This window comes from Lithobates pipiens, unplaced genomic scaffold (genome assembly GCF_037356315.1).
Source record: "Lithobates pipiens isolate NorthernLeopardFrog02 unplaced genomic scaffold, aLitPip1_a1.2 Scaffold_27, whole genome shotgun sequence".
NCBI lineage: Eukaryota > Metazoa > Chordata > Amphibia > Anura > Ranidae > Lithobates > Lithobates pipiens.
Window position 1 is genome coordinate 209,518,369 of NW_027507788.1, and position 18,571 is coordinate 209,536,939.

At 46.5% G+C, this 18,571-nt stretch overlaps 1 protein-coding gene across 3 annotated transcripts in view; it reads right to left on the reverse strand.

Annotated features, from left to right (window-relative positions):
* Window positions 1-18,571, reverse strand: part of PKNOX2 (PBX/knotted 1 homeobox 2) — a 701,154-nt gene that overhangs the window by 32,646 nt on the left and 649,937 nt on the right. For 2 of the 3 annotated variants that reach the window (XM_077458196.1, XM_077458197.1), the window contains one exon: window positions 2,473-2,592. The exons of the other annotated variant lie outside the window; for it this stretch is intronic. In XM_077458196.1, the coding sequence (XP_077314322.1) occupies window positions 2,473-2,592 (120 nt within the window). The remainder of the gene's footprint in view (window positions 1-2,472; window positions 2,593-18,571) is intronic. 3 annotated transcript variants of the gene reach the window in all.

Consider the following 18,571-nt stretch of genomic DNA (forward strand, 5'->3'; position numbering starts at 1 on the left):
CTCTAAGGATACCCATTGTTCTGAGGAGGACAGCAAGACCTTTGACTTTCCATATTGTATCCAAAGGGTTGGCCACACCACTTACATATGGACTTTGTTTTGTGCTTTATGGAAGAGCGGCAAGAAGAAAGCTATTGCTAAACATACAGCCAGCGCTACAATAGAATGGCTTAGATCAAAGCATATTCATGTGCTATGCCCTGTACACACGACCGGTTTACCCGTCGGAATAAACACTGAAGGTTTTTCCGACAGAGTTCTGCTCAAGCTGTCTTGCGTACACACGATCACACCAAAGTCCGACCGTTAAGAACGCGGTGACGTACAAAACACGTACAACGGGACTAGAAAAAGGAAGTTCAATAGCCAGTAGCCAATAGCTTCTGTCTCGTGCTTGTTTCAGAGCATGCATCGTTTTTCGTCCATCGGAACAGCATACAGACGAGTGGTTTTCCCGATAGGAATTGGTTCAGTCGGAAATATTTAGAACATGTTCTATCTCTAGGTCCGTCAGAATTTAAAACGTAAAAAGTCCGATGGGGCATACACACTATCGGAATATACGATGAAAAGCTCCCGTCTGACTTTTTCTGTCGGACATTCCGCTCGTGTGTACGTGGCGTTAGAATGGCCCAGTCAAAGTCCAGATCTAAATCCAATTGAGAATCTGTGTCAAGACTTGAAAATTGCTGTTCACAGACGCTCTCCATCCAATCTGACAGATCCTGAGGCATTTTGCAAAGAAGAATGGATGAAAATGTCCCTCTCTAGATGTGCAGACATGGTAGAGACATCCCCAAAAAGACTTGCAGTCGTAAATTGCAGTGAAAGGTGGTTCTACAAAGTATTGACTCCGGGGGGCGCCATACAAATGTACCCCACACTTTTCACATATTTATTTGTACAAATTTTGGAAAACCATTTATCAGTTTCCTTCTACTTCACAATTATGTGCCACTTTGTGTTGGTCTATCACATAAAATCTCAATAAAATACATTTAAGTTTTTGGTTGTAACATGAGAAAATGTGGAAAATCAAGGTGTATGAATACTTTTTCAAGGCGCTGTATCTCCTCATTCTCAGGGGGTAGGATTATCCTTGATGTTCTGGGCCCATAACTCTCCACTAGTGAGAGGTGGGCTAAGCCCTTGTACACACGATTGGACATTCCGACAACAAAATCCGTCGGATTTTGTCTGACGGATTTTGTCCGAAACTTGTGTTGCATACACACGGTCGGACAAAGTTGAAAATCCGAACATTCGTAACGTGATGACGTAATTTTGTTACGACGGGACTATGTTCAGGCTAGTAGCCAATAGCTTTGGTCTAAAAATTTGATCTGAGCATGCGTGGCACTTTGTCCGATCGGAATTCTCTACAAACAATTGGACAAGGTCCAATCGGATCATGTTGTCGGAAAATTTTATAGCCCAGCTCTAAAACTTTTGTCGGTCGGATATTCCGACGGAAACAATCCGATGGAGCCCACACACGGTCGGATTATCCGACAACACGGTCCGATCGGACATTTTCCGTCGGAATGTCCGACCGTGTGTACAAGGGCTTACAATGATTGTCAAAATGAACACCTGAACCTCGCAGGTAGGTTTGAAAGTGGACTATTTAACTCAATCTTGTTAACACAGTATAACCCTTGAAATAACTTTCAAGTCTCAGGAAACCCCTGCTAAAAATGACTATATCTACAATTCATTATACATTAGTGTGATGATCAGTGGGAAGAATGCTCCTTTCACTTCTGGTCATTGGGAAGAACTACCCCTTAGCCCTTGTACACGCGGTCGGAGATTCCGACGGAATGTGTCCGATCGGACCGTTTTGTCGGATAATCCGACTGTGTGTGGTCTCCATCGGACTGTTTCCGTCGGAGTATCCGACGGACCAAGTTTTCCAACTTGTCGGTAAAATTTTCCGACAACATGATCCGATCGGACCTTGTCCGATCATGTGTAGAGAATTCCGATCGGACAAAGTGCCACGCATGCTCAGATCAAATTCCTACACCAAAGCTATTGGCTACTAGCCTGAACGTAGTCCCGTCGTAACGAAATAACGTCATCACGTTCTGAACGATCGGATTTTCCGACAACTTTGTCCGACCGTGTGTATGCAACAGTTTCGGACAAAATCCGTCGGACAAAATCCGACGGATTTGGTTGTCGGAATGTCCATCCGGGCTTACAGATAGCTAAAAAAAATTCAATGATGTCGGTGGGAACTTATCTGAGAGGCAGAAAGTGCTCATTGCTCAAGGAACCTCTGGCAACCTTTGGAGGGACCCTAGGGTTCCAAGGAACCCTGTTTGAGAAATGCTGATAACTGTTTGGTTAATAACTTTGAGCTAAACATTCAGTCCCAGTGATCACCCTGACATGATAAAAAAATATATACAGTGCGTGCCAAGTAGGTTGTTACAGTCAAGATAAGACATGTCCTCTCTTTCTTACCATCAGGTGTTGGAAGAGCCATGAACGCATGATGTTGGTTGCATGTTTCGGGAGAACTCCACGCTTGTTTTTAGATTTTTTATCTTCCCCATCAAGCAGAGAGGTCAGTTCCAGATTGACCTACAGAGACAGGCGCAAACAATGATTTCTTAAGTATAGTGTTTAGCTCCATAATAAACTAATTGTTTTAAAAAAATTATTTATAGGCAGCTAATGTTTTCACATTGCCCTTTAATTTATTCAGCAGCACTATACAGAATGCATCAAAAAAATTCAAATAATTTTCTGCCTCTCAGAAGCTTACAATCTAATGCCCCAGTCATAGGGACACAGGCAGACACACGATTGAGTCAGCAATTAGAGTGTTTTTGGAGGAACATTCACTAATAGCTGTATACGAATTGAATAAATATATATTAATATTTTTAGGCTGCATCTGTGTTATTATTATTATTATTCAGGATTGATAAAGTGCCAACAGTTTGCGCAAAGGGTTACAATATAAGGAGAGACAGTTACAACACAATCCAATACAAGAGAGAAGGACTATGCTTGTGGGAGCTTACAATCTAAATGGAAGGTCAAGTGGTACAATATTAGTAACTGTGTGGGGATGAGTTGATAGAGAAGATAAAAGTTCAGTTTTTCTGGTGGTGCCAAGATAGGCTTTCCCGTAGAGATGAGTTTTTAGGGATCTACTAAAGGTGGTAAGAGTAGGAGATAGCTGGACAAATTGGGGTAGGGGGTTCCAGACGATGGGGAAGGCTCTTGAGAAGTCCTAAGCATAGGAGAAGGGGATGAGAGGGCTGGAGAGTAGGAAGTCTTGGCAGCAGTTGGTATGGCGGTCGCATTCATGATGGACTGAAGAGTGGGATAGACTGTGTAGAGGTAGGCCAATGAAGAGGGCTTTGCAATTGTTGAGGTGAGAACTAATAAGGGAATGAATGAGTAGCTTGATGGTGTCTTTAGTTATGAAGAGGCACATTTTGGAAATGTCATGGATGCGAAGGTGGCGTGATTTGATCAGTGATTGGATTTGTGACCCCGAAGGAGAGATCCGAGTCCAGAATTACTACAACACCCTGGTATGAGGGGAGGGACTGATGGTTGTGCTATTGATCTTGATGCAATAGTCAAGGGAGGAGTAAACCAATGGCTGACATGGGTGACACTTAAGCCCCGTACACACGAGAGTACTTATGTCCGACAGACTTCCGAAGGAGTTCTGCCGGAGTTCTGACAGAGTTCTGACGGACTTTTCGACTGAGCGGACTTGGCCACACACAATCACACTAAACTCCGACGGATTCGAACGTGATGATGTACGACTGGACTCGAATAAGGAAGTTCATAGCCAGTAGCCAATAGCTGCCCTAGCGTCGGTTTTAGTCCGTCGGAATAGCATACACACGAGCTAATTTTTCGGAGGGACCGGGTACGGCGGAGTTCCGTCGGAAAAATTTGAAGCATGTTCCATTTCTAAAGTCCGTCAGACTTTTGCGAATCAAAAGTCCGTTGCAGCCCACACACGATCGAATAGTCTGACGGAATCAGTCCGTCGGACTTTGGATGTTGAAAAGTCCGCTCGTGTGTACGCGGCATTAGAATATATTGCATGTCTATATCCATTATATTACATCCAGAAATAAAAGCTAGGACTGCAGTAAATATCCTCTATTTAAAAAAAAGAAGTTCTGTACTTTAGTGGACTTTTTCTTCTTTTTCTCTCTTTGCCAATCCTGAAATATCTCAGTCATAACATGTATATCAGGAAGGCAGTGCATCAATCCTAAACTAATAGTGGAAGAACCATAACCTAATATGTCGGAGGGGTTAAATCCCTCTAAAGTGAGGTACTTCCTGGTTGTCACCAGAACTAGTGTCCCCATTGGAAGACTTCCCCTCTGTTCTGGTAAAAACCCAAAATATGGTATTCTCTTTCACTTTTACTTTCTGAGATAACGGCCAGCAGGACACTCCCTAACGAGAGCACAGATAGCAATAAAAACCTGACAAGTGTTCTAATCCGGGAGTTCTCAACCTTATAGAGTCCAGGGCATGTTCAGTTCTTCCAAAACCTTCCATACACCAACAGTTGAAAATAAATTCTAAACTCACACAATAAAATTATGGGACTGCAAAACATGCTCTGAATTGGGTTGGGTGTCACTGGGGGGGGATGGGGTTCTGGAGGGGTTTGGAGGACTCTGCGGCAGACATGGTGACTCTGTAGGGAATGAGGATTTGGAGGGGGCTGTGGAGCACTGTGGGAGAATGGGGGGCACTGCGGGATGCTATGGGAGGTTGGGAGACAATGTGGAAGCCAAGGGCTCTCGTGGGACTTGGGGCACTGAGGATCATTATTGGAGGTTCAGGGACACTATAGGAGCTAGGTGACATTGTGGAAAGTTATGGGACACAGTGAAGGCTGAGGGCTCTCATGTGACTTGGGGTACTGGGAAGAGGCAATTTGCTGAGTGAGCCATTGCTGGTATGCATGTGAATGAGTCTGGGCCCTGTTGTTTTGTTTTATATATGTAGAAAGGTCCCAGACCTCCTTTGGTCTAATAGGAGCCTCCAGGGCCAGAGATAGCTGACATCCTTCTGTATATGGTGGGTTGCATGGCATAGTGGGTGTAATGCAAGTTAGATTGATTGGGCGCCAGACACTTCTTGGATGCAAAAGAGATTTTATTTCAAACAGAACTTTGGGAGAGAGGGTTAGGGCCAGGACACCTTTAGGTAGTTGCAAGATTAATTGGCAGACTCAGAGACTTCAACAAGAGGACAGCCATGCAGGGAAAAGCCTCCAGTATAACACCACATCTGCATGTGTAGGAATGCTGTCTCCTATGGCAACAATCTTTAACAGTTCCTAACACAAAGTGTAACAGTTCCTTCGCTTCCACTACAATCACTTCTAGTAGTTCTTCAGCCCACTGAGCTCCCGGTCTCTCACTAGACTAGATGATTCACTGACACTGAATCCCTTGAGCTCCCCCAATCTTTACTGTGGTATCTTCCTCAAGCATCACCCCTGCTTCTTTGCTGGGTCCCTAGCTTGGCACTCAAGATACTTCTCAAGCTTCACCCGACTGACCTGCTCGGTCCCTGGCATGACACACAAGGCTGCTCTGCAAGCATCACCTCCACTGGCTGGGTCCCTGGCTTGATACCCACTGAAGTTTCCCAATTCTTCACTGTCCCTGGTTGGTGAGAATGCTGCTTCAGCTACACACTGTGGTCCCTGGAAATAAGGCGGATGGTCCCTTAGTGGTGAAAACTTCCCCTCTACCTCTGACCATGACAGGTTTTCCGGCTGGCAGAACCGTCACTTAGGCTGGGTTCACACCGCTGCGGGGGGGAACCGGATGTGATTCGCACAGCAAATCACATCCGATCTCCGTAGCGCTGCGAGTTCAGCCATACAGATAGTATGGCTGAACTCGCAGCGGTCCCGCAGCAAACTCGCACGGGACCCTTTTTTGGGTCCGCAACGGAATCGGATCGCATGGGGGTTCACACCATGCGATCCGATTCCTGTGCGAGTCGGCAGATCGCACTGCGATATGCCGACGGATCTGGGGGTGTCATTAACATAACATTGACACCCCCAGCCGTCCGCATAGGGCAGTGTGAACTGCCGGCGGGAGGTATGCGATGCGGGAAAACGCCGCGGATTCGCGGCGTTCCCGCATCGCAGCAATGTGAACCTAGCCTTATGGTTAGACTGCAAGCTGCAATCCCAACCCTGCGCTGCTCTCTTGCTTCTGGATAGGCCCTCAGACAGCCTAGAAGCCAGATGTGCCTGGGTTAGGCCCAACCTCCGGCCTAGCAGCCCAGGCAATACAACACACATCCACCCAGACAGCCATCCAGGTGGCACAGAACCCCGATCCCCTGACTCCACCCAAGTATAGGTTCTCCGAACAGGCCAAGGGATTTAAAAAGATCCCTGACCATTGGCTATACCCATAATCTGACCTTGCATTGCACTTCTCATATCTAATGCCATCAGCTAACGGCAGAAGAGAAAAGTGCAGCAAGTACAGACTAAGCCCTTGTACACACGGTAGGAAATTCAGACGGAAAATGTCCGATCGGACCGTGTTGTCGGATAATCCGACTGTGTGTGGGCTACATCGGACTTTTTCCGTCGGAATGTCCGACCAACAAAGTTTGAGAGCTGGATATAAAATTTTCCAACATGATCCGATCGTTTGTAGAGAATTCCGATCGGACAAAGTGCCACGCATGCTCAGATCAAATTACGAGACCAAAGCTATTGGCTACTAGCCTGAATGTAGTCCCATCGTAACGAATGAACGTCATCACGTTCTGAACGATCGGATTTTCCGACAACTTTGTCCTACCATGTGTATGCAACATCGGTTGGAAAAAATCAGACGGATTTTGTTGTCGGAATGTCCGACCATGTGTACAAGGGCTTAGAGTGATATCAATTGATCCCTAACAATAGACCAAGATAGCTATACCTGGCAGGTAAATTTAAGAGCAACCCTGCCCAAACACCAGGGTGCTACATATAGACTGACAACGTTGTTCACTTTGATTTTAATATTGGTGTTTGGAGGGCGTTTGGCCAACTTGGCCACTTTTTTGCTACAATACTTTATTGTATTTCAATAAAGTTTTTTCTAATCAATGATACTGCAGTTGGTTCTGTTTTACAACTACTTGTTGGGAGTTTGCTTCATGACTCTCCATTGTTTTCAGAATTTACATGCCCAGTTGTTGAGGTACCGCACCATACTGGTGAGATGGCGATTTGACCGCTAAAGGCGGCATTATTTAAAGTGTATTTTTCCCCTACGGAGGGACTTTTTGGCCCCTCACCGTTTTCTACCTTTATTTCTACACTCCACAGCATTGCCTTGGTGCATTGAACCGTATTGAAATATCACTCATGACATTTCAATAAAGTTCTGCGGAAAAATGCAATGTGCGCTGCGTCACGGAGTGCGATCAGCATGGCGCGCCGGTGTGAACGGGGCCCTTATGAACTCCTGAACTGAACCTGATTAGCTCTTTGTAAAAGAGCACCTTATCTGTCAGGTTAGTCCATAGAGCCCTGTGTTTGGTGGTATAAGCACGGGGTGATGCGTTGCAGCTGCTCTGGGCTTTCAGTCGGGGGAGCTGGGAGGACGCCCCATGGAACAAACGGTCCTGTATCCTGCCGGTTTAATCGGTGTGCCTGGTCACAGACAGACTTATCTTATAAGCTGCCCTTTCTTCTCAGGAAGTCAGGCTTAAAAAGGCTGAAAGCGTCGCCATAGCGACCACCCTTCCTGATTCCCCCCCGGCTTACAATAGCATTGTGGTTTCCTTAGCAATGGCAGGAGTGATGAGAGGGAGAGCGGTCTATGTGATCACACAGGAATGGTCTGTGTTCGCCCTGTGATGAAATGTGAGCGCATTGTGTCAAATCGTCGGCGGATAATCCGGCGAGTGCAGGAAGCGTCTCCGGGATAAAAGGCGTTCAGGGTACTCAGCTGATCCGCCGGATTCCCAGGTTATGTCATAAGTGGCAGAGGTTACAATTTGGGATTTCTTTTTTTTTTTTCGTTTGCCGAGTATTTATACTGATATTTTTTTTGTTTTAGTATCTGAAGGGTTTAGTTCACCTTTACAAAAAAAATAAAAAAAACTGACTGCAAGTAAGGAGTAAAAACAAACTGTGCAGCTCTGACTAAGTTGAATAATGCCCTTGCTATGGTTTTAGGCCATTTACTTGACTCATGAGGCCTGACTGGAATACTCCCAGGAGGTTGCTAAGTGAGGCCTAGTCGTCACTGCTCACCTTCACCATCACAAGAGTGAGCTCTCAAACGCTGACCTCAGAGCAGCTGCATCTGGGGAGAAAGAGCATGTGAGGGGGGTTGAATCAGAGGAAAACCTCGCTCCTGTGATGGTGGAGGTGAGCAGTAATGACTAGGCCTCACTTAGCAAAGTCCTAGCAATATCCTGGGAGTATTATTTATTATTAGTTTTATACACAGGGATTTTTTTTCTCTCAGAGAATAGGTCTAGGAACTCCCCCCTTCTGAGTCCCTCCTTGCAGACATCCCAAGTCGCCCGCGAGGTGTGGGAGTCTCCCGTATTTGTTATCGGGCTCCCGGCACCCGCGAGTGCCCTATGATCTCCAGGCCGCAGGGCTGATCCTGGACGGCAGTGGTCATCATCCATGTGTCCCCCTCAGTTCTCCTCCAGCCTGCTGTCCTCCTCCTCCACCCCCCCCCCCTCGTTCCCCGAAGCCGGCTTCCCTCCTCTCCTGTGGGCTGCTTGGGGGTATGTATCAGGATGGAGAGCGGAGGAAGGGGCTGGTAAATATGTAATTTACCGGCCCCTTCCTTTTCTGAATGTGTCCTGTAATAACTGAGCAGAGTAACCTGTGATGACTCTGCTTCAGTTTATGAATGGACAGGAGACTATTCCGTGCAGCCGAGAAAAAGGATAATGGCTGTGTCCTCAATCTCCTTTCGTTGTCCTAAAGGCGGAACATCATAATTTTTTTTACCATTTTATTTTATTTTTACAATAATTGTTTTTATTCATTTTTCCAGTTTTTTACAAAGTACATAGGGGGCTTTGATGCAATATCAGGGGTCTAAGTAGACACTTAGACCCCTGATATTGCATCAAAGCCCCCTATGTACTTTGTAAAAAACTGGAAAAATGAATAAAAACAATTATTGTAAAAATAAAATAAAATGGTAAAAAAAATTATAAAAAATGAAATAACAAAAATAAAAACCATCGTCGAAAAGGTCACACTTGCGATGGGGCCCTGGCGTTCTGCCACAGGGCTCCAAGGGAAGGTCCCTGGCCTGGGGTCGGGGGGGGCCTTCATGGTTTCTTGCACCAGGGCCCTTAAGGTTCTAGTTACGCCTCTGCACTGAGGCCCTGGTTACATCACCAGTGCCTCACGCAGTCAGGAATTAAAAAAAGAGTAACTGAAAGTAAAAATAAGTAAAGTAAAAACAAAAAACTGTATGTTCAGGTTTTTCAGGTATTTATATAGGCAGGCAATGTATGCCGCAGTTTACATATATTGTACATTCGTGTCTATCCCTGCCCTCTAGGAGCTTACAATCTAAGGTCTCTATCTGACATAATAGGGCCAATTTGGATAGAAGCCAAATAACCTACCAGCATGTCTTTAGAGTATTGGAGGAAGCCCTCACAAGCACAGGGAGTACATGCAAACTCCATGCAAGTGGTGCCAGGGTTGGGATTCAAATCGTTGACCCCAGTGCTGTAAGGCAGAAATGCTAAAAACAAAGCCACTATTCTGTTTAGCTAACCAACGTAAAGTGATTAAAAATCGGCACACAGAGCTGCATGGTGATTTTATTGAAAGGGGTGAAAGGCCAAATAAAACCTCTGCATGCACTTTCGTACTTATGTTGAGGCAGCTCTTTCACTTTGAATGGGCCCTTAATTGACTTGATTTATAAAATATTGCAGCAGAACTACTTTTGGGCAGCGCAGTGCACCACAGCACTCATTAATCTGAGCATTAGGCTGTGCGTTACCCTTGACTTTGGTTCCGCAGTGACGAAACGCACTGGGGCGGAGCTTGGTCATGAAAGTGATAGGTGAAGTTTAAAGGGTAATTCCACTTTTCTGGTCAAAAAATAGCAAGTAAAAAAAATATATATAGCGTATACAATTGCAAAAAAAGTCATATTGTAATTGGATGTTATTAAAAATGACCTTTCCTGTTACAATCTACAGCTCTGTAATTTTCTGCAAAATGCAATATGGCTACCTGGAGGTGTTCTGTACACAAAACGCCTTCCGTCACTCCTCTTCCCCCAGCAAACAACACCCTCCTAATGCTCCCAGTGCCAGATTTAGACCGTGGGGGGCCCAGGGCACTTCAAGTTGGGGGGGGAGGGGGTCGACATTAAATTCCGTGGCAAATAAAAAAGTGAACTGAAATGAATGATAACCCCCACGCCTGTCCTGAATTTGACCAATCTCCTAACTGCTGGATTCACCTCTTGACCCAATCATGTGATAAATTGATGCTGGTCATCACTCCTAAACGATGGGGTTGGGGCTGTTGCTTGCTACTTTCCAACATTTTCAAATTTTTCCCTTGTCCCACCCATTTGTCTCTCATAAAACAAGATATAAAACATATGCCAGAAGCTCTCATCCCTTTCTTTGCCTCTGAAGTCAAGCTTAACTATTCTGTATCCTGACATCCGCATACACTTTGTTATTTTTTGTAATAATAAAATTAATTTTAGAATTAAATTTTTTTTTTTATAAAGGGAGTCTGGGGCCCCCTCTGGCAGGGGTCCTGGGCCAATTTCCCCTGTTGCCCCCTTATAAACCTTAGCATTGCATGCTCCAGTGGTTGACTTTTCCTTGGCGTCATCATGTGAAAACCAATGCATGATCCTGACATGGTCAAGGCCAAGGTATGGTCCACCTTGTGTTGGAGACCACGCTGGACTGACTGCATTGGTCTCTGAGTGGGTATTCATGCGGTCAAAAAAGAAGGAAGGTCTTCCGGTGGATAGTGTCTAGAGATGGATGGTGGCTATGGGCCTTGTCAGGGATTGGGCTGCTGCTTTTTCTGTGCGACATTAAGGTTGTTTCAGCATGTACTCTTAGCCCTTGTACACACGCTCGGACATTCCGACAACAAAATCCGTCGGATTTTGTCCGAAACTTGTGTTGCATACACACGGTCGGACAAAGTTGTCGGGAAAATCCGATCGTTCAGAACGTGATAACGTTATTGCGTTACGACGGGACTACATTCAGGCTAGTAGCCAATAGCTTTGGTCTAGGAATTTGATCTGAGCATGCGTGGCACTTTGTCCGATCGGAATTCTCTACAAATGATAGGACAAAGTCCCATCGGACCATGTTGTCGGAAAATTTTATAGCCCAGCTCTAAAACTTTGTCGGTCGGATATTCCAATGGAAACAGTCCGATGGAGCCCACACACTTTATCCGACAACACGGTCCGATCGGACATTTTCCGTCGGAATGTCCGACCGTGTGTACAAGGGCTTAGATAAAAATGAAGGAGAGCCCGCTGTCTAGAGAAACGTGACTTCTAAAATGTGGTTCATTGATCTTTATTAAAAATTAACAACATGTACATCAAGCCAACGTGTTTCGGAGGAATAGACTCCCCCTTCTTCAGGGCTGTTGCTGCGTACTATTAGATGGGAACGATTCCCATGAGTGGTTATGTTGGATCAAGGTTTATGAATGTCAGGGTGTCGGCTTTTGTTGTATAGGCATTCTGCCATTCAGAAGCCATGATTCAACATAACCACTGATGGGAATTGCTTCCTCCTAATAGTATGCAACAACAGCCCTGAAGAAGGGGGAGTCTATTCCCCCGAAACACGTTGGCTTGATGTATATATTGCTCATTTTTAATAAAGATCCATGAACCATATTTTAGAAGTCACATTTCTCTGCACATTCGGTGCTCTTTCCTTTTTATCTAAGTTATGGTCCATAGCTCTGCAATGGTCTTGATGACGTTAGGACCTTAAACCACTGGAGCACCCGGGGGACCGATCCAGCGTCACAGAGGAACGGGAAAGTACATCTACTTTTCCATGTCCCCTAGACCTAAACGGGCGATTAACCCTTGCAGTGCAGATCTAGCCCCACCACAAGGAGGAATTTTCACGTTTTCCAGCAGGTAGGCTTTAAGTACGAGTTAAGATTTGTTGTAATTCAAACTGTATGTAGACCAGAAGGTTTCCACATGTCCATGTACAGGAGGAACTCACATAATAATACAGCAGTCAGCCAGTTTATAGGTGTCTAGAAGATACAGGCTGCGATTTCATGGCCTGGTACTTAGACTCAGGTCATAACACCTTCCACGTGTAACTAATGGTCACCAAGCAAGACCTTGAGTCCAATGGAGGCCGCAGACCACAATACAGCCTCTTGTCCTATATTTCTGCACAGAGCACATTAAACGATGATAGTACATAAACCGAGTGATAAAACCACCTTCATTTCTTTCTCCATTTTCAACCTGGAAGATTCCGCAGCTGAATAAGGCGACACGTCTGCTTTGGGGCATCTTACTAGCGACTTAAGTCTTCCTGCAAACCGGATATCATTAATTAAATTCTCCTATTTAATTTCCAGCAGCTTAACAAACAGAAACCGTGGCAAGGTGAAAATTAAAATATACGTTACAAGTATTAATGACAAAGTGTGATAACTGTGCATACGGAAGGTGCTTCTCGGCATCGCCGTCTATAATCTCTGAAATGAGAGCCGCTTACGATCCACGCTCGTGCTGCCGCTTTATAGAAAGGTTGGCAGTTGTTACAGGAGGCTGAACATAGAAAAAGACAGCAAGGTGCGGGGTCTACAGCAGCCTATCACATATCGGCCTTTTATTTTTTACTGCAGTTAAAATAGAAATTAAAAAAAATATATATAATGCTTGTGTTGAAATTTTATCAGTGCGGCTTATTTTTTGGGGGTTTGGTTCTAAAAAAAAATTTCGCTGTGCGATTGTCTCAGCATTTACACATCTGTCACAAATAATCCCCATAATGTGTCTAATAGATTTATTTGCTATGATCGTCGGCTCCATCTAGAGGCCATAATGCAGCATTTTATTGAAATACTTCATCAGGAACCAAAACAGGAAAATGCCATATTACAGCCACTAGATGGAGCTGATGATCACAGAATTGAAATATATTAGACACATTATGGGAATTATTCGGGAAACATCTGTGCGAAAGCTGAGACATTAATACAGAGATTTTTTTTTTAAATAGGCCTTATAGTGCAGGGGTAGGCAACATGGGACCATCCAGCTGTTGTGGAACTACATTTCCCATGAGGCATTGCACGGCTGGCAGTTACAATTACTCCCAGAGGCATAATGGGACTTCCCAGGTTGCCTACCCCAGCCATAGTGTACTATGTCTAAGAACAATATCTATGCTTCAGTATGGTATTATGTCTCAATGTATTCAGATTACTCAGCCCCTTGGCATTGGTTTCTGCTGACACCTATGCAGTTTGCTTTTGATCCGTTTCTGCAGTAATATTTTGCGGTTTTGCGTGTGCGTTTTGCATAAAAATAAAAAAAATTTGGGGCAATTTGTTGTTAGGCAGATTATAAAACGCCTCAAAAATGCACTAAATGCTTTTCTGCAGCATTTTCATCAAAGTCTATCGAACCAAAGGCGCACCGTTTTGCATTTAAAAGAATGTCCCTGACCCTTTTCCAAAAATGCAGAGGCTGAAAGAAAAAAAGCAAAGTTAAATGGTCTGTAGTGCGTTTTCTGCAAAAAGCACAAAAAAATATGCATAGGTGTGAACCAGGCCTGAGGCTCCATTCACATCTATGCATGTTGCTTTTATGCGTCTGTGCAGCGCTTTTTGCGTTTTTGAACAATCGATTTTCCCGCATTTTGCATTTTTTTCATGTTATTATAATAGGAAGACCCTCCAAGCTGGTACTCAGACTGACATCATTGCAAGTTTTTATTAAAATGCAGTGGTGGCTGGTGGTATATTCTTGGATGGCTGACCAACCGACCCTCACCCCATCTAGGTCACGGGCTTCCTCCTGGCGGGGGCTTGGCTTCACCCTGCGTCTCCTCCTTCCTCGGCTTCACAGCGCCGCGGCATTCCCCTGCGTCTCCTCCCTCCTCCTTCTCAGCGGCCAATAGAATCCCTTCTCTTCTCGGCCAATATGGTCTATAGGACCCGCTTCCTGAACCAGGATTGGCCAGGAGGAGAATCAGAAACACAATAGCGAATATTCATTCGCTATTGACACACAACTGGGTGGGCTTAGGGGCGCAGTGCTCTGCGTCCTGAGCCCACCTTTTTTTTAAGCCAATTAGAGCCTCCGGGTCTAATCATGTGCTTTTTAAAAAAAAAACACTTGGAATCCATGCGTCCGGCGCCCTGCATGTAGATTAGGGACTGGGCGCATGGATTAGGGGGGGGGATTAGGGACTGGGCGCATGGATTAGGGGGGGCTGTGCCCGTATGGACAGGCCACCGCTGTTAAAATGACATAAAGAGGGTGCCTCTACACAGGTATTTTCACCAACCAGAGAAAGGAGATCCCGGTCCCACTAAGACACACACAGATGTGAGATAGAAGGGCCAATTCACTAAAACATATTGTAAGAGGCGTTTTAATTGTCGTTCATCATTCTCTAATCTTTATGCGAAAAAATAACGTTTTCAGCTCACAAGGTTATTTTTTGTGCAGATCAGCTGAATTCACCGCATGCACATTACTATTACTATTTTGTATGCAAAATCAATTTACAAAGATTATCGCTCTGGTTATCACCCCTTAAATCAGTGCAACCTTTAAGCTGGCGTGAAATGGGAATTACTCTAAGCTGTCTATTGAAGAGAGAGAGAAAAAAAAAGAGGAGCCAAAAAAAGATCCATAAACAAAAAATAAAGATTAAAACGTATCTAAACCTGAGAACAAAATTTGGTAATATTGCAGCTCACCGGTCCTTAGATGCGGTGGCTGCATTCGTTTTCTTTTTCACATTTTGTTTTCTTTTGATTTGACCTGGTAATCATACCAGTAACATAATTCCTAAGCCGTGTTGTCATCTTAGGTCAGGCAATGTGTTAGGACTACATAACAGCTCCCTCTCCATAAAATGCTTCCAGAGTTAATCTTTAATGCCCCGTACACACGGTCGGACATTCCGACCACAAAATCCGTCAGATTTTTTCAGACGGATTTTGGCCGAAACTTGTCTTGCATGCACACGGTCGCACAAAGTTGTCGGAAAATCTGATCGTTCGGAACGAGGTGACGTATAAAACGTACGACGGGACTACGTAGAGGCCAGTAGCCAATAGCTTTCGTCTCCAAATTTTTTCTTAGCATGCGAGACACTTTGTGCGTCGGAATTCTCTACACTCAATTGGAAAAAGTCTGATCGGATTTTTGTTGTTGAAAACTTTAGATCCTGCTCTCAAACTTTTTCCGTCGGAAATTCTGACAGAAAAAGTCAGATAGAGCCCACACACAATCGGATTTTCTGACAACATAATCCGATCTGACTTTTTCAGTCGGAATTTCTGACCGTGCGTACAGGGCATAAGGCCAGGTTCACACCTGTGCTGTGCGAATTTCAGGTCCGTTTTCCAAAGTTCAACTGATTTAGATACGGTTTTGATGAGAATTTCAGCAGCAGGCATCCTTAACGATCGCTGGTTGTTAAAGAGTGGGCCGGCAAGCCGAAGACTCATCAGGCCGCGTGCCCTCAACATGGGGGGTGCCTTGGGGAAGGGGGGGGCCGCGCGGCCCCCCCACCCCAAAGCACCTTGTCCCCATGTTGATGAGGACAAGGGCCTCTTCCCGACAACCCTGGCCGTTGGTTGTCGGGGTCTGCGGGCGGGGGGCTTATCGGAATCCGGGAGCCCCCTTTAAGAAGGGGGCCCCCGGATACCGGCCCCCCACCCTATGTGAATGAGTATGGGGTACAATGTACCCCTACCCATTCACCTGTGAAAAAAAGTACAAAAAAAAACACAACACAGGGTTAAAATATTTTATTGCACAGCTCCGGGGGTCTTCCGTCTTCAGGGGTCTTCTCCGGACTCCTCCGCTATCTTCTTGTAGCTCTTTTGCTAGCGGAGGAGTCCGGCTTTCTTCCTCCCCGCCGCCGGCCTCTTCTTCCGACTTCGGGGGTCTTGTCCCCCTCTTCGGTTCTTCTGCCGGGCCACCGTGCCTTCTTCTAGCTCTTTTAGAGGCGGTGGCCCGGTCTTCTGTCGCCGCCTTCCGTTCTTCTTCTTCTTCTTCTTCTTCTCCAGGAGATGTTGACACGTCGCTCTCTCCGGCCGGAATGCCAGAGCCGCGCTGTGCTGCCACTTATATAGTGCCAATGGGGCAGTGTCACATGGTATATGTCACATGGGTTGGTCACATGGGTTGATGTCACATGGGGACTATGACATCGTAAGGGGGCGGGGTCACCATGTGACATCAACCCATGTGACCAACCCATGTGACATATACCATGTGACACCGCCCCATTGGCACTATATAAGTGGCAGCGCAGGGCGGCTCTGGCATTCCGGCCGGAGAGAGCGTCGTGTCAACATCTCCTGGAGAAGAAGAACAAGAAGAAGAAGAAGAATGGAAGGCGGCGACGGCGACAGCGGCGACAGAAGACCGGGCCACCGCTTGCAAAAGAGCTACAAGAAGGCGCGGTGGCCCGGCAGAAGAACCGAAGAGGGGGACAAGACCCCCGAAGTCGGGAGAAGAGGCCGGCGGCGGGGAGGAAGAAAGCCGGACTCCTCCGCTAGCAAAAGAGCTACACGAAGATAGCGGAGGAGTCCGGCGAGAAGACCCCCGAAGACGGAAGACCCCCGGAGCTGTGCAATAAATTATTTTTTCTCGTGTGTTGTGTTTTTTTTTTGGGTACTTTTATTTTACAGGTGAATGGGTAGGGGTACATTGTACCCCATACTCATTCACATAGGGTGGGGGGCCGGTATCCGGGGGCCCCCTTCTTAAAGGGGGCTCCCGGATTCCGATAAGCCCCCCGCCCGCAGACCACGACAACCAACGGCCAGGGTTGTCGGGAAGAGGCCCTTGTCCTCATCAACATGGGGACAAGGTGCTTTGGGGTGGGGGGGCCGCGCGGCCCCCCCTTCTCCAAGGCACCCCCCATGTTGAGGGCACGCGGCCTGGTACGGCTCAGGAGGGGGGGCGCGCTTGCTCGCCCCCCTTTCCTGGCCGGCCGGGTAGCGTGCTCGGACAAGGGTCTGTTGTGGACTTTGGGGGGACCCCCACGCCGATTTTTTTCGGCGTTGGGGTTCCCCTTTAAGTCCATTCCAGGCGGCGGAGCCCGCGACGTCTCCGTCGCGGGCCCCGCCTACCTTCACACGCGCTCGAAATGAGCAGACTTTCCTCCGAGCGGGAACAGTTTGCTCATTTCGAAAGTAGCCTACACACGGGCGGACTGTTCGCTCAAACAAAGTTTCAGCGGACAGTTTTTCGGAATTTCCGAAAGACTTTGTCCGTCAAACTGTCCGCTGAAACTGTCCGCTGAAAGCCCACACACGGGCGGACTGTCCGCTGAAACACTGTTCAGCGGACAAAGTTGAGCGAACAGTCCGCCCGTGTGTACGCGGCCTTACTGCGCGCAAAAATAATAATTTAAAAAAACAAAAAAAATAGTGGGGTCCCCTCCAAATTCACACCTAAGGGTCTGTGTATGGATTTTGAGGGAAACCTCGCACCACACTTTAAAAAAAAAAAAAAGGTGTGGGGTCCCCCCAAGATCTATACCAGACCCTTATCTGAGCATGCAGCCTGGCAGGCCAGGAAAGGGGGGGACGTGTGAGCGCTCCCCTCCTGAACCATGCCAGGAGCCATGCCCTCAACATAGGGGGACCCCCCAAAGCACCTTGTCCTCATGTTGATGATGAAAATGGGTCTCTTCCCCACAACCCTGGCCAGTAGTTGTGGGGTTCTGCGGGTAGGGTGCTTATCAAAATCTGGAAGCCCCCTTTAACCCCAGATCCCGCCCTCCCCATGTGAATGAGTATGGGGTAAAACTTAAAAACAAGCATCACCATGTGGCCCTGTCCCCTTGCGATGTCATCGACTGCGGCATACTCTCACAATAAAAGTATGGGAATACAAAATATGCCTTCAATTTCTGGAAAGCCCCGGATGAAGCTGGGTGACACTATTGGGGTGATGGGGGTTCAGACTTTGTGGCCCTGTAGGGGATGAAGTTTCAAGAGGGGGCTGGGGAAACACTCTGGGAGGCTAGGGGGCACTACAGGACAATGTTAGAGGTTGAGGGCATTATGGAGGGCTGAAGGCTCTGCAATAGGCTGGAGGGGGGGCACTGTGGGGTGTTCAGGGCCAATCTAGGCCAGTAGGTTCATGTATCCCAACAGTAAAAAAAAAAGATTAGACTCACAGAATAAAAGTATAGGAATACAAAATATGTATTGAAATTCTGGAAGGTTCTGGATTTGGGCATGTCACTGTGGGGGGATTAAGACTCTGGAGGGGGTTAGGGGACTAGGTAGCAGACTAGGTGGCTCTGT